This window comes from Quercus robur, chromosome 5 (assembly GCF_932294415.1).
Source record: "Quercus robur chromosome 5, dhQueRobu3.1, whole genome shotgun sequence".
Taxonomy (NCBI): Eukaryota; Viridiplantae; Streptophyta; class Magnoliopsida; order Fagales; family Fagaceae; genus Quercus; species Quercus robur.
This window is the reverse complement of record NC_065538.1, coordinates 24,531,578-24,552,261: the sequence shown is the minus strand read 5'-3', so window position 1 is coordinate 24,552,261 and position 20,684 is coordinate 24,531,578. Positions and strand designations below refer to the sequence as shown.

At 32.4% G+C, this 20,684-nt stretch overlaps 1 protein-coding gene and 1 long non-coding RNA gene across 3 annotated transcripts; one reads left to right on the top strand and one right to left on the bottom strand.

Annotated features, from left to right (window-relative positions):
• Positions 1-1,150: 1,150 nt before the first annotated feature.
• Positions 1,151-9,876, top strand: LOC126725581 (cyclin-A2-3-like). 2 transcript variants are annotated; one of them, XM_050430379.1, is made up of 12 exons: positions 1,151-1,319; positions 2,785-3,137; positions 3,531-3,804; positions 4,802-4,935; positions 5,259-5,351; positions 6,776-6,909; positions 7,390-7,465; positions 8,551-8,627; positions 8,725-8,758; positions 8,869-9,018; positions 9,110-9,244; positions 9,394-9,876. In XM_050430379.1, exons 2-12 carry the CDS (start codon positions 2,844-2,846, stop codon positions 9,445-9,447), a joined length of 1,455 nt encoding a protein of 484 aa, XP_050286336.1. In that variant the 5' UTR covers positions 1,151-1,319; positions 2,785-2,843; the 3' UTR covers positions 9,448-9,876. The 2 variants fall into 2 exon arrangements, with proteins under 2 accessions (XP_050286336.1, XP_050286335.1); XM_050430378.1 differs by having other exon boundaries at positions 9,391-9,876.
• A 2,912-nt stretch (positions 9,877-12,788) lies between these two features.
• Positions 12,789-15,034, bottom strand: LOC126729043 (uncharacterized). Its single transcript, XR_007656470.1, has 4 exons — positions 14,444-15,034; positions 14,296-14,348; positions 13,094-13,207; positions 12,789-12,961 (listed from the first exon to the last, which is right to left on the bottom strand). It is a non-coding gene; the product is annotated as an uncharacterized LOC126729043 (long non-coding RNA).
• Between the last annotated feature and the right edge of the window lie 5,650 nt (positions 15,035-20,684).

Genomic DNA, 20,684 nt, shown 5'->3' with positions numbered 1-20,684 from the left:
TTTCCTCCTCTAGTCTTGCTGTTTAATGCTTTTTTTTTGATAAGATGCTAATTTCTTTTCCTCCTTTACTATACTAGGTACAAAAGATGTGCATCCACCTTATCAAAAATATCTACTTGTCACCTTTTCTCCCATTATATTATGGATCTGGCTCTTTATTCTCTCTCTCACTTCCAAAATGAAGAAAATAATAAAACAAAATTATATGGAAGAAAGAAAAAATGTACTTATTTTAGTGTATTGTATTACAAAATAAAGAATGAAATGTAAGTTGTGTTTTTTTAAAATGATAATGTAAAATAGATAAAATGCACATTTTTTTAAAGAAGATAATGAAAATGCCCTAATGTTTATTATAAAATAGAAAAGTAATTTACATTTATTACATTTCACAACTAACATTTGTAAACCATTCTAATTTGAGATAGAAATTATTTCCTTGTAAGGATAAGCTGTCTAAATTCAGCTCAAAGACTTTGGATTAGATTAAATTCTTGTAGTGACTGTAATTTATTGCAAGTTCTTTTTCAAGTGCATATTAAAAAAAAAAAAAACTATAAAATCAATGGAAATAAAATAAAATAAAATAAAATTCCTGACAGAGACTATTCAATAATACTGGTCTCCGTTACACTGAACAGAGCAACCAATATCCCAAAGCACTTTTAAAACTAACCTAGAATGTTCACTATAAGCGTGGCGTGCTCCTATTCGTCAAATTTTTATACATTTGTAGTTCTAGCCGCAGGGGATTCCAACCTTAACCTAATCTGTAACAAATTGAACCTGAACGGCTGAACCTATAACTAAACCTCTTTAATGACTAAACAACCCATCAAATCCCAGATACCAAAACAACAGGACAATGTAAAAAGGTCCAAAAAATAGGGGGTAAAAAAGTAAACTAAAAACGTTAAACGACCACGCGCGATCTTAACGTAGTATAAATCAAATCTCAAAATAAATAAAACAAACAAACAAATAAAAATTGAAACAGCTCATTCCTCAAAAAAAAAAAAAAAAAAATTGAAACAGCTCACACTCATCAATGAAGTTATCTTTTACTTTCAATTTTTGCAAAGTCAAATAGTCAACCCCCCATTATTTTTTATTTTTTAATATTTATTAAAAATTATTTCTTATTATTATTATTATTATTATTTTTTTTTTTTGGGTTCTCACATAGAATTTAAACTCCAAGACTATCCCGCTCACTTTCACTGCCATTGTTACTCTCTCTCACTCTCTCTCTGTCTCTCTCTCTCTTTCTCAGAGTCGCTCTGAGTTTTGTTGGAGGAGCTTTTAGAAGAGAGATTCAGGTCAATTTTCATGCATAAGTTTATAAACAAATGTAGATTTGTATAATGTACTATATGTTTATTTACTTTTTTTGTTCGGTTTTTTTTTTTTTTTTGAATTTTGGACATTGGGTGATTTGTGGTTTATTTGGTCAGAAATCGAAAAGGGCTTAGTGGGTTTGTTTTAATTTGTCAGATTCTTGAAGTTCTGGGGGGTGGGTGTGGTTGGTGAGAAAATGTGGGAAAAGAAATGAATTTAAAAAAAAAGTTTTGAAGGTTGGATTGCTTTTTTGAAATATTTGTGGCCAAAGAAGTGCAAAATTTATGAAACCATTTGTTCATGGTTCGATTTTCTTTGGAACATTTCGGAAGCAAAATTTGAAATGAAAGAGAACAAGACGTAAGGATTTACTTTTCTTTTCTTCTAGTCCTCATTTTCTGAGCCCCAGAAAATGGTAAATCTTGAATTATTGGAACCTAGATTTGCAAGAAGAAAGTTGTTTTCTTTGCATTTCCTTGGCTTTTTTTCTTCTTCTTCTTCTTCTTCTTTTGGGTTAAAGAATGCTGAGAATTTGTGGTTATAGAAAAAGAAGCTGAATTAAAGAAAAAAAAAAAAAAACTTTTTAAAGTATATTATTCTGGGTATTGTTTCTTGGATTCAAGGTTATTTCAAAATTTAAGAGTTTTTTCTGTGGCTTTTAAATTTTTTTTTTGAAAATTCAGGGTTCAAATTTATTTTAATTTTGTTTAACCTTTTAAGTCAGGCATTATAATTTATTGCCAACATTGACCTGCTCGTCTCTAAGATTTTCTTGCATTTCTCTTAGAACGGTTTCTCTGTGATTTGCAATTCTGCATGAATTTTTGAAAAAGATTTTGGTTAAGATTATATGTTTGCATTCTATGTTATCTTTATTGTGTGTGAAAGGCTGTTTGACGCTCTTATTTGTTTATTTACTATGTTCTTAAGATTGTGTCTAGAACCTGCTTGATGGAAACCATCTTGATTTGTTGGTTTGCTAGTTGATTATTTTGTTTCAATAGATTAAAAAAGTTTGGATTATGAAGAAAGAAATTTGGGGGTGTAGTTAAATGTCTTGAAGGCATAATGTAGTAATGAAGGTAATAGTGATACATGGCCTTAGAGAGGGTTTTAGTAGAAATGGATTCATGTGGTTGACTCCAATTATCTAGGATTATGACTACAAGGGAACATGAACTGGGGATTTGCAAAATCTTTTTTTTTTTACTGTTCATAGTGAGTTAGGACTAGAAATGGTTTTTCTTTGAAGTTGTATTCACAACATACCTAATATTTTCTTCACTGAATGTTGTTATTGCTAATGGGACATATTTTACATACTAACCTTGGTGTTGCCAAGATTAATAAAAATTCTTGTTTCTCTAGCTGCATTTCTACAGGCTTATTGCCAGAACTGCTTGTTCTTAAATTAACTTTGCATTTGTTTTGTTCATTTTGTCGCAGGTGTAGTTTAAATTGAATGCTTTGGGTTTGAGCTTTTCTTTTCTCTGAGGTTTCTAAACATGAGAAAAGAAAATCTGGTTACTGTTAAGGGTGGAGAGCTTACTGCTCCATTAACACGTGCTAGAGCTGCCGCCTTTCGTGTATCTGGACAATTGCCCCCTTTAAAAGCTCCTACACAACAAAATCTGAAGCGGACTCTGCAAGGAAACCCAAAAAAAACTGCCTTGGATGAGAACAACAATGCTCCCAGTAATGCATGTCTTAAGCGTAAGAAGAGGGCTGTACTTCAGGATGTCACCAATTCTTGCTGCAATGGCTCGTATAGGAGCTGCTTGAATGCAGCAAAAATTCAGGTTAATATTCCATCTAATTTATTCATGATCTTGGTTGTCCATTTTCGAAAGAAATAATGACAAGCTTATATATTATTATTATTATTATTATTATTATTTGCGAGTTGAGCCAGAAAATATGATGCCTGTTTTTAATTCTTTTGGTAATTGTTCATGTAATAAGTAAATTATTTTGATAGGTAAAATAACCATTAATGAAAACAAAGAATTGCCCCTATGAAGGATTGAAAATCATGTAATCAGTACAATTTAAGTGACAATCATTTTAACATTCTATTTACTGGAAAATGTATATCAAGTTGAGAGATTTAGCAGGCAGATTAGTATTGTTGCCAAAAGCTCTGATTACTCAAGAATCTAAGTTTCGCTTCCTTTTGTGCTGCTGAATGTCAGGCTAAGAACAGCAAGTCAATTAAAAACGGTCAAGTGAAGGTCTGCAAAGTGGCACCATCAAATGCTGTAGAAGCCCCAAATTTTCAAACTGGTTCAAAAGAAAATGTTCTTCAAGAAGCAGGAAAAAAAAATCCTAGATCAGAAGAAGTTACATGTTCAGTTGACTTGGAAGAAAAGGTACCTCTTTGGTTAACTACCATAGGGAAGCATGGGATTGATGACCATTGTCTTGAAAATCAGAGTTCTTCACAGGCTCAAAGTTCTCCAAAGAGAGGTTTGTTGTCTACTTCAATTTCACACCTCCATGCATGGTAGCTATAACATACATACTATTACTACTTAGAAATGAAGTTCAAGAAGGAATCCATTTCTGGGAGACTCATGTGTGTTGATGTCTTTTTGTTTTGAAGTGTCAAAAAAGCCTGGTAATGAATTATACACCAAAATCATGATACTGAATAAGAACTGAATGTGGGACTGTAATCCAGTAGTAGTTAATAAGTGGAGAGCTCAAAGGGCTAAATTGGCTCTTTAGGTTTGACCTGAGCTGGTTTCATGATTATAAAATTTGTTTGTGTACTCCCCATATGCAATGTGGTATTGGCCAATTGTAGCTGCCAAGTACAGAAAACACTTCAAAAATACAGACCAAATATATGGTAAGAACAATTCAAATCCAAACTCTAAGAGCTTAAACAAGTATAAAAGTACACCATATATATATAATAAGAACTGTTCAACAAAGATATATGATTATAGGCTTATAGCTTGTTGTCTGAGGTTCCAATGTCTCAAAGCGAGCATGAAACCTTTGGGGAGAACTTTGCAATTAGCTGAAAATAACATGAAATCAGTTTAATCTCCCACAAGGAGTAGAATGAACCTTTTACTTTAAGTATTTTGCTTTGCGATGTCTTACCATCATAGAATCTTTGTCATTCACAGGATGGCCAATCCACTTAATTGGAAAACTTTGTTGAGTGCAATAATTTTGAGTTCTGCTAGCACCATATGTTGCTTTCTAAGCTTCTTTTGCCGTAACATGAATGTTTCAAATTATCAGCGAGCCATTTAATGTTTAAGTGGGTTTGGTTCTTCAAGATTATTGATTATATGTTAACTAACATGGTTAATATGGTTTCATATCAAGGGCAAAGGTAACTCATGAATCATGGCTGATTGTTTGCTAAAAGAGATATTTCTGTTTTTTTCTGTCATATATAGATGCATGCAGCAAACAGTGACATTTTTTGTTTAAATGGTTTTACCAGTCAAAGCTGGCCTTTCTGGAGACATGCTTATATCAAACATGCCAGACATTACAGACATTGATGCAGATCATAAGGACCCTCAATTATGCAATGTCTATGCCCCTGAAATATATAGCAATTTACGTGTTGCTGAGGTTTGTGCTGTAGATAGATACCTTTCTTTTATTTGTATAATACTCAGTTTTCCCTTTTATCGCCCCCACTAATTATATTTCAAACTTTTGGATCAAGATTTTGTTTATTTTGGTTATTCAGAAGGGAGAGGATAAAGAAAATATACTATGAAATATATGACATGGTAAACCTAGGATAAAAAAGAGTAACAACCTTAAATCAAAACTAATTAATGCAACTCAGAATGCTGAAAATATATGCATTTCCACTTATCATTGTGGTTGCTCAGGTCATTAAAAGTATACATGATGCCTACTAATGTGTTAATCTTTTGTTCCTACAGCTTGTCCGGAGACCATGTCCTAATTTCATGGAAACAGTACAGAGAGATATAACTCAAAGCATGCGGGGGATTCTGGTTGATTGGCTTGTTGAGGTTAGTATCATGTCACTGCCTGACATCATCATAAGTGGTCTAAATTACACATGCTTTTTTAAGCGCACATCTGTAGGTGTGTTTTATGAAGCTATTGATGATGATTTCTGTGCCTCACACTCAAGTGAAGTCCGTCATTGAAGGGATACCTGCCTTTCTGTATTATATACTTGGGCAATCTTGGCAGCCTTAAACTTTTCTTAATGTTTATTTTAATTTTTAACTTTGAATTTATCCCTGGTGACCAGATGCTCGTTAATCCTGTTCAAAAGCTTACAGAAACCATATGCATGTATATTAGGATTGTCCTTTACTGTTTATATATATTTTTAATTAATTGTCACTTAAGTTGTACTGCAATTTGACGTACACGAATGTGCTGATGCAATGAATACTCAAGGGTCATAACATGGTGGAGAAATGAAAGAATGTCCCATCAAAATGTCCTATTACTGATCTATTAAGTGATGATTTTTTTTTTTTTTTTTTTTTTTTTTTTTTTTTTTTTTTTTTTAAATTGAGAAGCATTAATTGAGATGCATAGTTGCATATGTGATGATTCCTATAGATCTTTTTAATTTTTATAAATATTGCCTTTGTATGTCAAACCATGTTTTTTTATTTAAAAAGCTTCAATGCCGATAACATTTTGATGGCTATTTAGAGCACCCTTGGACTTGTTTGATTAGAACCAAATGATTTTATACTGTTTCAACTTTCACGTTAAAATTAAATTTCTCATATTTTTAAATAATTACCTCAGCCAACTATCTTGACCTAATTTTTAGTTATGCTTTTTCTGGGCAACATATCCAAATTACTTTTTCCAAAGCTCCTTCCTCCACTTAGGAAATTATATTAAAAGAGACCTTTCATAATTGAGGTTGAAAGTGTATCATCTATGATTCTGGCTTGACATTAATGCTTAATGCAACATATTATGATGCTTATAATATTGTTCATCAACAAAGTATGATGTTTATTTGGTCAGTTTGAAATTGTTGCATTTAGCTTCAATATAGAGTAAAATGGAAAAATTTGGTACGCTGAACTCCATATTGTTGTGTTGTGTCAAACATTGTCAAGGTGTATCTATTTCTAATAAAAATTACAGTTGTTTTGTTGCTCCAGCCACTGCTACACAAGTTATGTTGTCATTGTTGGTAATTTATTTTGTAATGTAAATTAACATTAACTGTGCACTATTTGATTGATAAGAATTTCATACAATTCTGCAACAAATTTTCTCAAGTGTCTCCTTCAGTTTGTGTAATTAAATGGATATTAGGCTTCTTGATGGCTATTCAGTGGTGTAATGCTCTGTTATGCATTTTTTTTCAATGTGGTGTGAATGTAAAAAGTAAAAAGTAAAAAGTAATAATAAAATAAAATAACTCTTTCTTATCAATTTAATTTTGTTTCAGGTGTCTGAGGAATATAGGTTGGTGCCAGACACGCTTTATCTCACAGTTTATCTCATTGATTGGTTTCTTGCTCAAAATTACATGGAAAGACAAAAACTTCAGCTTCTTGGCATCACTTGCATGCTAATTGCCTCGTAAGCTTCCTTATCTGTAGCAGAGTTAACTGCATGATACTCATGGTTGGGTTTTTCATGACTACAATCTTAAATTGTACTAATTTTTTAACTTCTCTTTTCCTAATATTTTTTATTCAAATGAAATAAGATGATATTTTTTTTGTCAATCTTGTCTAACATGCAGTGATATATATAAAGGTTGAATATTTTGTTAAACTTTGTGGTTCTTTAAATTATATAGGATGATTTACAAAATATCCAATGAGGAAAAGTTAAGTTTATAAGCTGAAAGACAATTATAATAACTCTTTAAACAATTTCTTGTTCAGCATCTTTTGCTTTACAGATGACCCACATTCGACAGAATTATATTGTCAAATGTCATTCCTTTTAAGTGATTGTAAACTTGCAAGTTCCATTTAATCAAATTAACTCTTTTTCCCCCCTGCACTTAGTATGTACTGAATGAAGTTCATCTCTTTGTGGTTTACTTTAAAGGAAGTATGAAGAAATATGTGCACCGCGTGTGGAAGAGTTTTGCCTCATCACAGACAACACTTACACAAGAGAGGAGGTATGTCATGGTTCTTTCTCCCAGCCCATGAATGTTTTACTCATAAACTTAAAGAATAAGGAAGTAAACAAATTTTTTCAATCCTGGTTGACCAATTACAATATAATTTATGTATTATCTGGAGTTATCTATATCTTCCATCTATTCAACTTTACCTAAAATCAATTTATTGCCTCGGTATCAGTATGAGCTTAAGAGGTCCCAAACAAATTGATGTTAGTGTGCACTTGGTCTCTTTGCTCTCATGTGGATTATCTTCACCATATAAAAACATTTGAGATCTCCGAAACATTTTTTTTTAAAGAAAATTCCCCATATGATGCTGATATGCTGCAATGGCTTGATAGAATTGTAAACTTTGGAGAAAAGAAGAAAAAATGGAGGGGAGAAAAAGGGAAAAGAGATTATGGATTCCATTTCGACTTGAAGTTGAAAAAATTCTCACCAATGAGTTCTAGCTCAAACAGTACCTCCTCTCCCATTAGAAATAATGGGAGGGTAAGGTCACGGGTTCAAAACCCGCTAGGTGCATGCGTAAACTTATTGATATAAAAAACATTATTAAAAAAAAAACCAAAAGAAAAACCTTGTAATCTTCGCAAAATTTTCACCCACCATACGTATTTGGTGCTTTTTTGGTTATAATATAATTCTTATGACACCTTGTTGGAGGTTAGATTTATTTTTTAAATGGTAACATGATTAAAATTGGCTATTAGAGTTATTTCTGTAATACTTAGCTATGTGGATATGCATGAGTTATGGCATGCTTGGGGTCACTAGTTAAATAGGTATATGAAAATTACATTTCATCGAAATATAGGAGGTATGAAAATGATCTGTCACAGCAGTGTGACTGTAGAACTCCTAAATCACAGTTTTTAATCTGTTTAATTTATGAAGATGTCTAGTGCTTCACTTTTATGGCCAGGTTGTAGGCCCTGTACTTCCATAAAGTTTCAAACAATTATACAATTTGACTGACAAAGAGATGTTCTTTTAAGTATTAGAATTCAGACTATTGGCACAACCTGCCAAAATCCTTTTTTTTTGGGGGTTTGCTTTCCTGAATAAAGTGATGGCAGGTATTGGAACTGGAGATTCGAGTATTGAAGTATTTTGGCTTTCAACTGGTTGCACCTACTGCAAAAACTTTTCTCAGGTACTTCAGCTTATCTGTCATTTTCATTCATACTGCTTACAGTTTCAGTATGTATTTTCAAGTTCCTAATCTGATTTTACAAATTCGTTATTTCCAGGAGATTTCTTCGAGCAGCACAAGCTTCATACAAGGTAACATGGTTGGCCTAAGTCATTACTGGCCTTGGTTTGGGAAATGCCAATCCCTTTAGATTTGAACCTTTTGGATTGTCAAAGCTAATTTTTACATATGGAAAATGCAGACCCCTAGTGTTGAACTGGAGTACTTGGCCAACTTTTTAGCTGAACTAACCTTAATTGACTATGGCTTCTTGAATTACCTTCCATCTGTCATAGCTGCATCAGCTGTATTTCTTGCCAGATGGACGTTAGATCAGTCAAATCACCCATGGGTTTGAATTTTCTCCTTTCTTTATTTGTTTATTTACTTTCCATGTACAGAATTATATACTAGAAATATGACTTCTTCTGTGTATCTGGCAGAATCCAACTCTAGAACACTATACCTCTTACAAGGCATCAGATTTGAAAACCACAGTTCTTGCCTTACAAGATCTACAGTTGAACACCAATGGATGTCCTCTGAGTTCTATACGAATGAAGTATAGGCAACAGAAGGTAACAAATAGAACAATATACACAGAAAAATTCATGCTTGCTTTATTATAGAGCTCCCTTGGACTTGTATTTTTACCTTACCATTGACAATCATGTAGGATTGGTTTTACATAACCTTGAGTTCACTAATGAGATTGTTTTTGTAGCAGTTTAAGTCTGTGGCGGCTTTGTCTTCCCCAAAACTGCTAGAAACACTATTCTGAGGATAAAATGGCTGTTAGATCTTTATTGCAAGGGACTACTAACAGATACGTATACTTTCCAGAAGAAAGTGTAATCTGGATATGTCACTTACTCCACGAGGTTCTACTTGATATCTAATCTTAATCCTTCCTCATCTCTATTCATATTCATTTTGGCTAATTTTTTGAATCTTTGTTGATAGTCTCTGTGACCATGGGCTGGGTTCTCTCGAACCTGTTTTTGTAAGGTTGAATCTAAGAACTAGGGATGTCTGGTTTTTATGTCTTAAGTGTATTACAGTTAATATAGCCACTTTTCTTTAGCTTAAACCAGTACATCATCAGACTGTAACAGAGAATTAATTTGCTAAGTTGTAAAGTTTGCAAGACAAGAACTAGCTGAATGTAACTATCACAGCCAAAGCTTCAATTCAATCAACCATTTCTCTTTGTAATTGTGTTCACTTTACTTGTGGCCTTTGTTCTCATTTGATTTTTTCGCATTACTTTAACTTGTTCGACTAATCGACTTGTAAATTCGGTTATGTTTTTTGCCTCTCCACAAATTTCTTTATTGTGTTAGTGTTTTTGCTTTCAAAAATTCCTTTTTGGGTGTGTTTCAAAAATGCCTTATTGTGTTAGTCTTGCATTATTTGTTATTGGCCAAAAAAAAAAAAAAAAAAAACTCAAATTAATCCTACACAGTAATAATCTCCCCATAGTTTGAACAGTCATGGGTTTGTCATATTTGGATCGTGTAGGAGAGAGAGAGAGAGAGAGAGAGTATACTAATACCATGATTAACAGAACAAGATAACATTGTAGGATTATATCTCCTTAAAGAAAATTTTATGTGGCCCACATTTGAAGATGAAACTCATTTCTTAAGTTTCTTATTTCATGTCTTAAGTTTCCTATTTGTGAAAGTTACATTTTAGATATAACATCTTTTAGTAACTCTCAAATGGTGTAACCCATTTGGTTAATAAACACCAAGAAGTTACAACTTTTAAGCTCCTTGATGGAAGGAGAGTTATGGAAATCTTCATCTAAAAGGGTCCCTAGTCTAGCCTATATATATAGCTTGTGTTTCCATCAAAAGGATATGTGTGAGGTAAAGGCCATAGACTAGAAGATCCTTTCATATATACTATCATCATATAGTGAATCTTCTTTTCTTCAAAGACTTAAACAACTATGACTGGAGGTATGTGTATTTTATTCTGCAACTCTAAGTTTATCTTACAAACATCTCATTCATCAATGAGGAAAGTTTTTTCATTTTAATTTCATTCATCAAGATAGCATTCATGACTTGTGGTAAAAAAAAAAAAAAAAAAACCCTTTGAAGGTTAAGGTGCTTACGGAAAAGTGGACAAGGAACGACTATAACCAAGTCCTTAATTTAACCAAATTGCACCATCCATGATCAAAGTTGACTCCCTACATGTTTTTGATAATTTCATATTTTGGAAATGGAGATCTAGATGTCATCTTCCATATATCAACTATGAATTGGATATACACCACTGTTAGTTTTTTTAAAACCTTCTCTCTTCTCTCCTTATGTGTGTGTTAAAATACTTAGTATTCTCAACCAAAAAAAAAAAAAAAAAAAACTATGAATTGTTAAATTTGACAAACTACCACATGTTTTCATCAACATTCTACAACCATATTGACAATTTGCATTCAAGGCCAATTCAAATTCATTGAATTGTCGACCACTCTAACAAATTGCTATTGCTGACCTCAACTTTGTGTCCTTTGCAGTGTGACAATGGTTTTTTTTTATTTTGGAGAAACGATGTCATCTGTGTTGCAAATTTTTTTCCAAAATTGGCCGACTGCGCTTATAAAACATTGCTACATCCCAGAATCTCAAATATTGCCATTACTATACGCAATGAAGTAGGTTCTCTTTCTTCTACTTTGGATTACAAAGCAGTTTGATTGTGTTGCCCTTTGTAATTGGACATTATCAATCAATAGTTGAGTTAGGATGCAAAATGTCAAGATATCAATTTTGCTTGAAAGTTATGAGTTAGATGCTAATGTATTGTTCTTAAAAATCCAATCATTATTGGTTAAATAAGCAAGTTTAATTGAATTTCCACAATGGATATTGATGAGTCAAAAAATAAACTAGAATCATCGTTCTCCATAATGACGACCTAAGCAAGCATTACACATTTATTGCGTGTATTGATGATAAAGAGTAATAGATGGAGCAATGGTGACAAGTGAGCTGTGCACATCAGACCACCTATCGGTAACGCACTTGTTGAACATAAATACAGAGATTCATTGTCTATTAAAGTGAGGAACATCTATAAAAGAAAGGAGGAATAGAATCCAAAGGTACACAAAAAAATTCAGCCAAAAGCTACTTTCAAGTCAATTTATCATGATTTGGCATGTGGAGATTAACAAATTTCACCACTCCCCCCCCCCCCCCCCCCAAAAAAAATCATATCTAAAAAAATACAAACAGAGTAAAAAGTTCTCAAAAAGGACTTGAAATTAGGGAAAATGCAATTAACAAAATCTTTATGGATTGAAAAAATTAAAGTATTAAACTACTAAGACATCATGTCAACTTAAAGATTAGCGGTATATAAGTGTTTTTTTTTTGGTTAATATAATTATAATTTGTTGTTATTTCTGTAACTCGAATCTTTTTCTCCTAAATCTCAAGAGATGCCAATTAAATTACAAGACTCTTGACTTTAACTTAAGATATCCTTGATTCAAGGATTAAGATCAACCTTTTTTTTAAGTGGGTACGTACAAAGAGGCACGTTAAATAATTCATTTAAGTTAGAAAATGAATATCTCTTATTCAAATAATGTAAACATCACAAAATTTTGGGCTCCGTCATTTCTTAACATGAGAAAAGAGGGGGAAAAAAAACACCACAATTGAAAATACTCCAAGATGTCAATATATGAGGGAAAACCTAGCCCTTTTCATTTTAAGAGGCCATCAAAAACTGTATTTAATCACTCACAAATTAAGCAACCATGAAATCACAATACCTTGTTGGAAATTCTACATAACTTTTACATTTTAAGGAAAGGCAAAATAGAGGAAAAATAAATAGGATCCACTATCGAGCCCAAGTGGTTCATTTATACAAACTGCCTGTGGCAACTAAGAAGGGATTTATACAATTTAAAGCTCTTCAATGAAATTTGGAAATTTTAGGAAATTTTGGAAATTTACTTAAAGCTGAATTTGTCACATTGTGACAATTTCATTGAAGAGCTTTAAGAAATTGTTAAACAATGTTGAAATTTGGAAATTTTAGGAAAAAAGAATCACAATTTACTATTCATGCTTTGTAAATTCATATTACTAGTATGTAACCCGTGCTACCGCACGGGAATAGATATATTATTAATCATGAGTTTATTCATGTTTAAAAGGCTCAGTTAAGTCTAAATTCATAGGATTTCAATAAAGGGAAAAATAGACCTAACCGTACCCATTCTTCTTGGACTTCGGGTTGCCTCAAAGGCTTGGCCTTTCCACCTACAAACCCAGAAATAAATAAAGAAACATTAACAAAGAGTGTAGTCTAGATCTCATAGGGAATCTATACTTGAAATAAATCAATGATAGATGATATTAAAATTGAATCAACAGAGAGTCAAAGGAACCTACCCAATAATGGCTCTGGCGGTGCGACGGCAGAAGAAATAAAGTTTCACAAAAGAGGGTAGAAATAGACCTTTGCAAGAGTTCTGCTATATGTATGGAGTGCCTCGTTCTTGTCCCCTATAGACAAATAGAAAAATAAAATAATTCAATTTTACATTCCAAACAACAATCATAATTATAATAAGAAAAGGGTAATACAAATCAAATAGTTGGCGTGCAATACTCAATCCAGTTTGGAGTATTCATTAAATTAGAAAGTTAACATTGACACTCAAACCAGTAGATATGAAAATTTGAAGAAAAAAAAAAAAAAGACACCAAAATCAAAAGGAATTAAAAAACAAATGATAAGAAAAAAAAAAAACTAAATAAAATTCAGAGAATGAATTGAAATAAGAAGAAGAAGAAAAGAACATCACATAGGATGACAACCAAACCACGTTTAAGCAAAGAAAATTCCTTGTTTCTCGGCAATACCTTCAATGGCTGTCAACCCTAAGCTAAATGGGTTTCAAACGTCTTTGATCATGCCCTTTATTTCTTCGTCATTCAAGCTTAATCAAAACCAATAACCCAAATACCTAAATTAATAAAAATCAACCCAAAATAAAAAAACCTAAATCATATTTGATACCAATTTTTATTGTTTAATGATACTTGTATCAATAGTGGTTCAGGCAGTATATATTGGTGGCAAGAGGCTGGGTTGAAGGTGGGAGATGGTCTAACATGGTGGTGGTCCTTAATCTCTCCTTCACAGTGCCTTACGACTCTCTCCCTCCCCCTGTCTCTTGTGAAATCAGTGATTTCATTGGGTATAAAAATAGCCTCTTTGGTTTTCACGTTTGACTGCAAAATAAAAAAAAAACTTACTCATCTATACAACATGTGGAGCTAAACTATGAAAAGAATTTTCAATGCCATTAATCATCAATCATCAGCATGACAAGAATAAACCTTTACTGAAACCTTTTATTATTATTATTATTATTATTGCACCCAGTGGGTCTTGAACTCATGACCTCACTCACCACTAAGAACTTATAAGGGGGGAGGTGCTAGGTGGTTAGAGAAGAATTCAAATATGCCCTTAAAGCAGTTAAAGATTATTCTTCCTTTAAGTTTCTTCATAGCGGACCTTTAGTTGAGGAGGAATCTAGAGATATCAAACCATGACAGAAAAAGTAGGGAAATAGAGCACTCACCTGTACAACATGTGGAGCTAAACTTAGAAAACTATTTTCTACACCATAATAAACTGCAACAAATAAATGGGGAAAAAGATGTCACATTTAGGCTCAGATGCAACTGAGCCATAAACTTGAAATTATATAATGCAAATCAGAATTTTACCAGTTAGAATATATATAACTCTTAATTCTTTTAATTGTCCAGCAAGTTTCAGCCCAATGGTAACTGCTCCATATATGTAGAGAAGGAAATGCCTGCAAATCGTTAAAGAAGCATGTAAAATAAATAGAACCTGAAAAGCAATCTTAAAATAAAAATCAGAGAAGAACAAACAGATACAACATATTGCCTTACATCTCAAATAAAGTTACAATAATTGATACAAAAATATAGAAGAAACATCAAGGAAACTTCTCACTGATTGACGCTATTTAAAACTTGGAACGAAAGTTAAGAAAATAGTTTGGAACTTCTCCACTACTGTGCCATGAATTTCAAAAGTTTTATATAGCATAGAAAGTATGTCTTCTTTTTCCTAATCACCTCACAATCTTGGACATGAGGATTAAATGGTCAAATTTCCAAATAGAAGAAAATTAAAGCTTTGTTCAAAGGCCCATCTCATAACATTAGCTGTAGAGATAGATTTACTACACCTCATTATCAACATCTTCTAAGGAGGCACTAACTAAAATAATGAACTATTTTATGTAGCCAAAGAAGGCTATTTACCATAGCATATATCTAGAAAGTATAAACTCTGTTGCAAATTAGATATTACTCACCACAAAAGAAAAGCCATAAATTTGCCAATGTTTCTCTCCCCTATACAATTATTCTGCACCAATGAAGAGCTAAGTAGAAATTGAAAGTAATATTTAACAATTTAAAAACAAACCATCTCACTACAAAAGATTAAAAAATAATAAACAAAATAGTTTGATATTTTACCATCCATTCACAATGATGGTCAAAGCGAGCAACACAGCGATCACAAATGCTGCAGTGCTTGGACTTGGTAGGTCTAAACCAGAGGAGGAAACAATCATTATTAAAAGAATTACATGAAAGTTTCCAAAGAAATCTCTACGATTCTCTCCCTCCCCCTGTCTCTTGTGAAATCAGTGATTTCATTGGGTATAAAAATAGCCTCTTTGGTTTTCACGTTTGACTGCAAAATCAAGAAAAAACTTAATTATCACAGTAACTCACTTGACCCAATACATAGAAGTGGTTTTAATGAATGGGCCCACATACATTTAGCCACATAGAGCAAAATTCAACTTCAATTTCAGATTCTAATTGAACAATTGGAAGGATAATTATGAATTGATCGCCACATAGATGCAGACATATGGTACAAAATTAGAGTTCTAATTTGGAATTGCAATTTGAGTTTCTCTCTGCTTCACCTATTATTATATTTATAGATTAAAGCACTATCTAGTATCTACTATATTTATCGTACTCAATATTGAAGAGCTTTTTAGTTCTATATCCCGAAACTACTATTAAAACTCTAAAAGTAAAGTTCTACTTCTTACATCAATGCTAAATAGGCACTTAAACAGACAATAAATGTCAACTTTTGAGATGATCTCAACTGTTGAAGAGGGTGTCTTATTTGCTAAGGATATTGGGACGATATCATCTTGGAGGGTGATTCCTTGGTGGTATCTATTTTCTAATGCCAATATTGGGAAATCTCTCTCCATCATCAATTTCTTCTATTATGTATGGAATTATTTCTCTTTCACACACACACACACACACACACACACATATATATATATATATATATATTTTAGATCTGAAGTTTGTTATATTTGTAGGAATGGCAATAAGTCTACTCATTTGTTAGCAAAACATGCTTGGGGTGTTAAGCATTATTTTATACGAGAGGCTTCCGGACACAAGCCCAATCCTTGTTTTACTTGGATTGAAGTGCGTCCTTATTTTCTAGAACATGCTCTCTCAAATGATGTATTTTCTTTCTATTAATTTATGAAGTTCTAGTTTCCAAAAAACAAACAAACAAACAATCAAACAAAACTGATCTCAAGAAAGACAATATTTGGAACAATTAGGACGTTGGTTGTCAAAACACAAAAACAAGTACAGCTACAGTTATATAATCACGACTTTTAACTTGTACTATTACCAAATTTATCTAAATTGATAAATGCACAAAGAAATCACAATTCCAAAGTTCCTCTATTAATTTATATTTTTCTATTTCTCATTAAATTTAAATGTTAATTTTTTAAAATACAAATAATTTTATGCACTCTCCTTTCCAACATCTAAGACCTTCTGAAATAAATTTGGAGCCTAATCTAGATTGTTGCTAATGATGCCGTAAATATCATCAGTGAGCTACACGATCTTCGCACGCTCGTAACAATACTTGCACAACAAAGAGAGAAGACCTAACAGAGAGCACCGGTATGGTGCTGGCCGAATACTCTCCGAAGGTCAAGTTAGAACTATTCTCACAACTCTAGAGTGCTAGAGAAGGGTAAATTATGCGTACCTTGATTTGTGAGGGTATTAGGGCTTTTATAGTAGTAGAAGGTTGACATCTCTTCCTTGGTGTAGAAGTCTTTTCCTTATAGGAATCATCTTGAATAGTCTCAAACGTGATGGACAAGACATTTCCTTGAAGAGAGGATATTCATTAATGCGTATATCTTCTAGAATCCTCTTTGTGCTAGGGTTCCATTTACCTTGGGGTCTTGTGGTGGTTAAGTCTGTGTCGCAAGTATTTCCCATCTAGGGTTTCTGGCTGCCACGTGGGTGCTTGATCCATTCTTGTTGCATCTGTTTATGCAGGATCTGTCCATAACAGACATTTGCATCAATTGGGCTCACCCTCTATCGGCCCTCGGATGTGGATCCGTTAGGCCCACTCCATGGAGATCCGTCAACCTAGATTTTTATCCTCTTCAGTTGCCAAGCATTCCTGAAATCAACATCTACAAGAACCTTCTCTGACTTGGCCAATTCCCTGATAACATTCATGAAAAAGAGTATACCTTGGAGAGGAATAAGTTTACATGTCAAAGAACCACTAGTAATGAGGGGCTGACCTATGTTCAAGGGTGAGGGGCCATGACCCCCCAAAATTTTGAAAAAATATATAGTTGTTTTAATGTTTTCAAAGTTTAGTTTATAAAAATAAGAGTTCCCGTCCCAAGTATTTGAATTAGTCCAATGATGCTCTTAAAAAAAAAAGTCTAATAGTTATAGAGACATAACTTTATTTTTCGCAATTCTATTTTTTATTGTAAAATGTGCTCTTATATCTGTTAAATATTTGATAAAGTTTGGTACTAAACATGTTTGAATCTATCTTTTTCAACCCGTTATGTGGCGATTAAAAGTCCTTAACTCATTAAAAAAATCTTGTCACTAAAACGACACATGAAATGTCTCTTTAGTTATTGCCACATAATGGGTTAAAGTAAGATAGTTTCAAATATGTTTGGAGCCTAACTTGTTCCTTCAAGTTTTGAATCATTCTTATTTTTGAAAATTTCATTAGTTCAATTAAAAGATTTTTTACTTACTTTAGTATAAAATTTGACAATTTGTATCGAAAATGAAACTATTTAAAAATTTTATTATGAAAATGGTAAAAATGAATTTTATTTTATGAAAGATTGCTATCAAACATAATTTTGATTGAAAATACTAAACTTTATTTATTTTTTGTTGGGTGTGTATATATATAACTTATCAAATAAAAAAAAGTGTGTATATATATGTGTGTATATAATAAAAAAGCGTGTGTATAATATATTTGTGTGTGAGGGGTTGTCTTAATAAATATATTAGTGTTGCAACTTGGCCACCAAACAAAATTGCTGGCTCTGCCCCTGCTGGTAATGTTGACAATTTCATGAAAATATGAAATTCTTCATTCAAATTCAATAAGTCAGCATGAATTCCCATTGTTTCCAAGACTTTTGCATTCTTTAGAATATATTTTGAGTTTCATTTCATGTTCCAAGCTTTTAATTTGTCATAAAAAATTCCCCAAATACATGATTCTAGACATTTGGGAACATACAATAATGGCTTTATCCAGCACAACTCATGTGGTTCTTCAAAATCCACCCGATGAAAATAGACCGACCAATCGGTAAAAAAATCAAGTTTAAGAGAAGATTAATTGAAATTCATTTAAACCAAACTGACCTAAATAAGATTAAGGTTCTCAAGTTTATGAGCATTTTCAAGCAAATTTGGTAGAATATGCCATTTGTAGCATTTAAGTTCCAAACTTGTCAAATTATTAAGCATGGGAAGATCATATCTAGCAGCAAGACTGAGAGACTGCACATACTGAGAGATAATATCAAGCACACACACAGACACTGTCACGAGTATGGGTATGGGTATGATACTACCACACAGGTAATTTCTGAAAAATTATAACATGACACGACAAATAAGACGTTGGTAGAACATGAGTCTGACATCGATGTGACATGGGCATGACACCCCAAATGAAGTGTTCGTGCTTATTATTAGTTTTCTTCAATATTTCAATAATATTACCAAGAATCTTGTAACTTAATTAGTTGGCACCTCAATTTCCAATAGAGACATTTATGATTCAGATCTCCTGACTATCGATGTCTTAAAAAAATATTCAATAAAATTTCATGTAAAAAATTGTAATCTTTAGTTATTTTATAGACAAAATAGAAAGACACTAAGAGTAGTGTAGTGATTTGGTCACACTACGTATGTGTTCACAAATTGAAAATTGCATGATATAATGGTTAATATAGATAAGCATGTTCATGCCTACTAAAAAAATGCATATATCCTTCGATAATTATTATTTTTTTTACATTCTTGATTGTGTGTTACTAATTTTTCCCCCATTTTTGTTGGACATTGCTTCAATTGTTGCATGATATAGTGTTTCAATTGTTTCTTACATAAAAAGAAAAAGTTGTTTCTCATATAAATCTCAGAAAAATTATATTAAAATTTCATTATGCTATAACAGAAAGGAGTTAAGAAACTTTAAAGGATTAAGATTAATTTTAGTGAATTCACAATTATTTAATTTTTTATGACTTTTATGTTAATTGTCATTAAAGTAACTAAACATGAGTAAGAATGTCATATTCTAAATTTATTATTATTATTCCAACTAAAAATTATCTCTTATGGAGAGTTTATAAAAATATCATATAAATTCATTTAATATAAATAATTAATGCACAACTATAGATAATTAATATATGCATTTACTTTGTTGGCTAATTTAATAAACTAGTACTTTGATATAAATGCAAAGTTTGTTGATTTAAATAAAGAGAACTCTAAAAAATAGAGTCACATGGCACAATCCTACACTTTTTGATATGAGGTCTCTGTTTATATATATATTGATTAGTACAAAATATGCTATAGGAGTTGAGGTGCAAAAAATCTAATAATAAAGTATGAAATTTACGAAAGCAATATCAAAAGGAGGGAAAGCACCTTTCCATAACCCAATATCAAAGTCTGAACATTAGGGAGTGCTCTATGAAGCTGGAATATGCAGTGACCATAATTTTGAAGGTCATCTTGTTGCCCGCGTTCTGGGTAAATCAAGGTATGCTGTAACAACGTTGGTTGCGTTGCCTAGCATATAATTTTGGCAATATTGATCCCAGAGAGTAAGTTTCTTAAGACTGCCCAGCTTGTTAATCGTAGTTTAAATTTACGATATTGTACTTGATTATCAATGGGAATATCTTGCGGTGTAGGGTGAGAGATATTAAAATTGATCGTATTATCCTGTAGAATAATGAGCCAATCCACCATTGCTATGTGTCCCATGCATAATAGAATGATAAGAAAAGAAAGATAGAAGTTACATACAAGTGAGAAAGCATGTAGACATTAGCTATTGTCTAAGCATCCAAGATAGTGGGTAAAGATAATGACAAAATTAGTCAAGTACTATTACAACTGTATCAATCAGTCATATGCTAGGTTTGGGCCATATTACAGTAGCGGGCCAACTTGTCAAAGCGGCATTACTGTGTTACTATGTATGGTAAAAGCACAAACACACCTATCAAAGAAGCACCAAATGCATGTTATCTTATTTTGTCAAGATTCTATCTTGTTTTTCTCTAATGGGAAGACAACACCTTACCCAATAGAACAATGACACATACCCACCTCTACTACTATTAAAGAATGAAGGTGTCAGAAAAGGAGTGAAGGACACAAGGAAGAAAAGGAGAATGAATTACAAGCTCTCTCTCTATGGCAGAAGTCTCTTCCCACCTTCTCTTTCTCTATTATCTTCATTAATTCTCTCATCTCTCTCTCTCCATTGAAATATAATACCCTATTGTAACTATTTTCTAAAGGTTTCCACATAAAA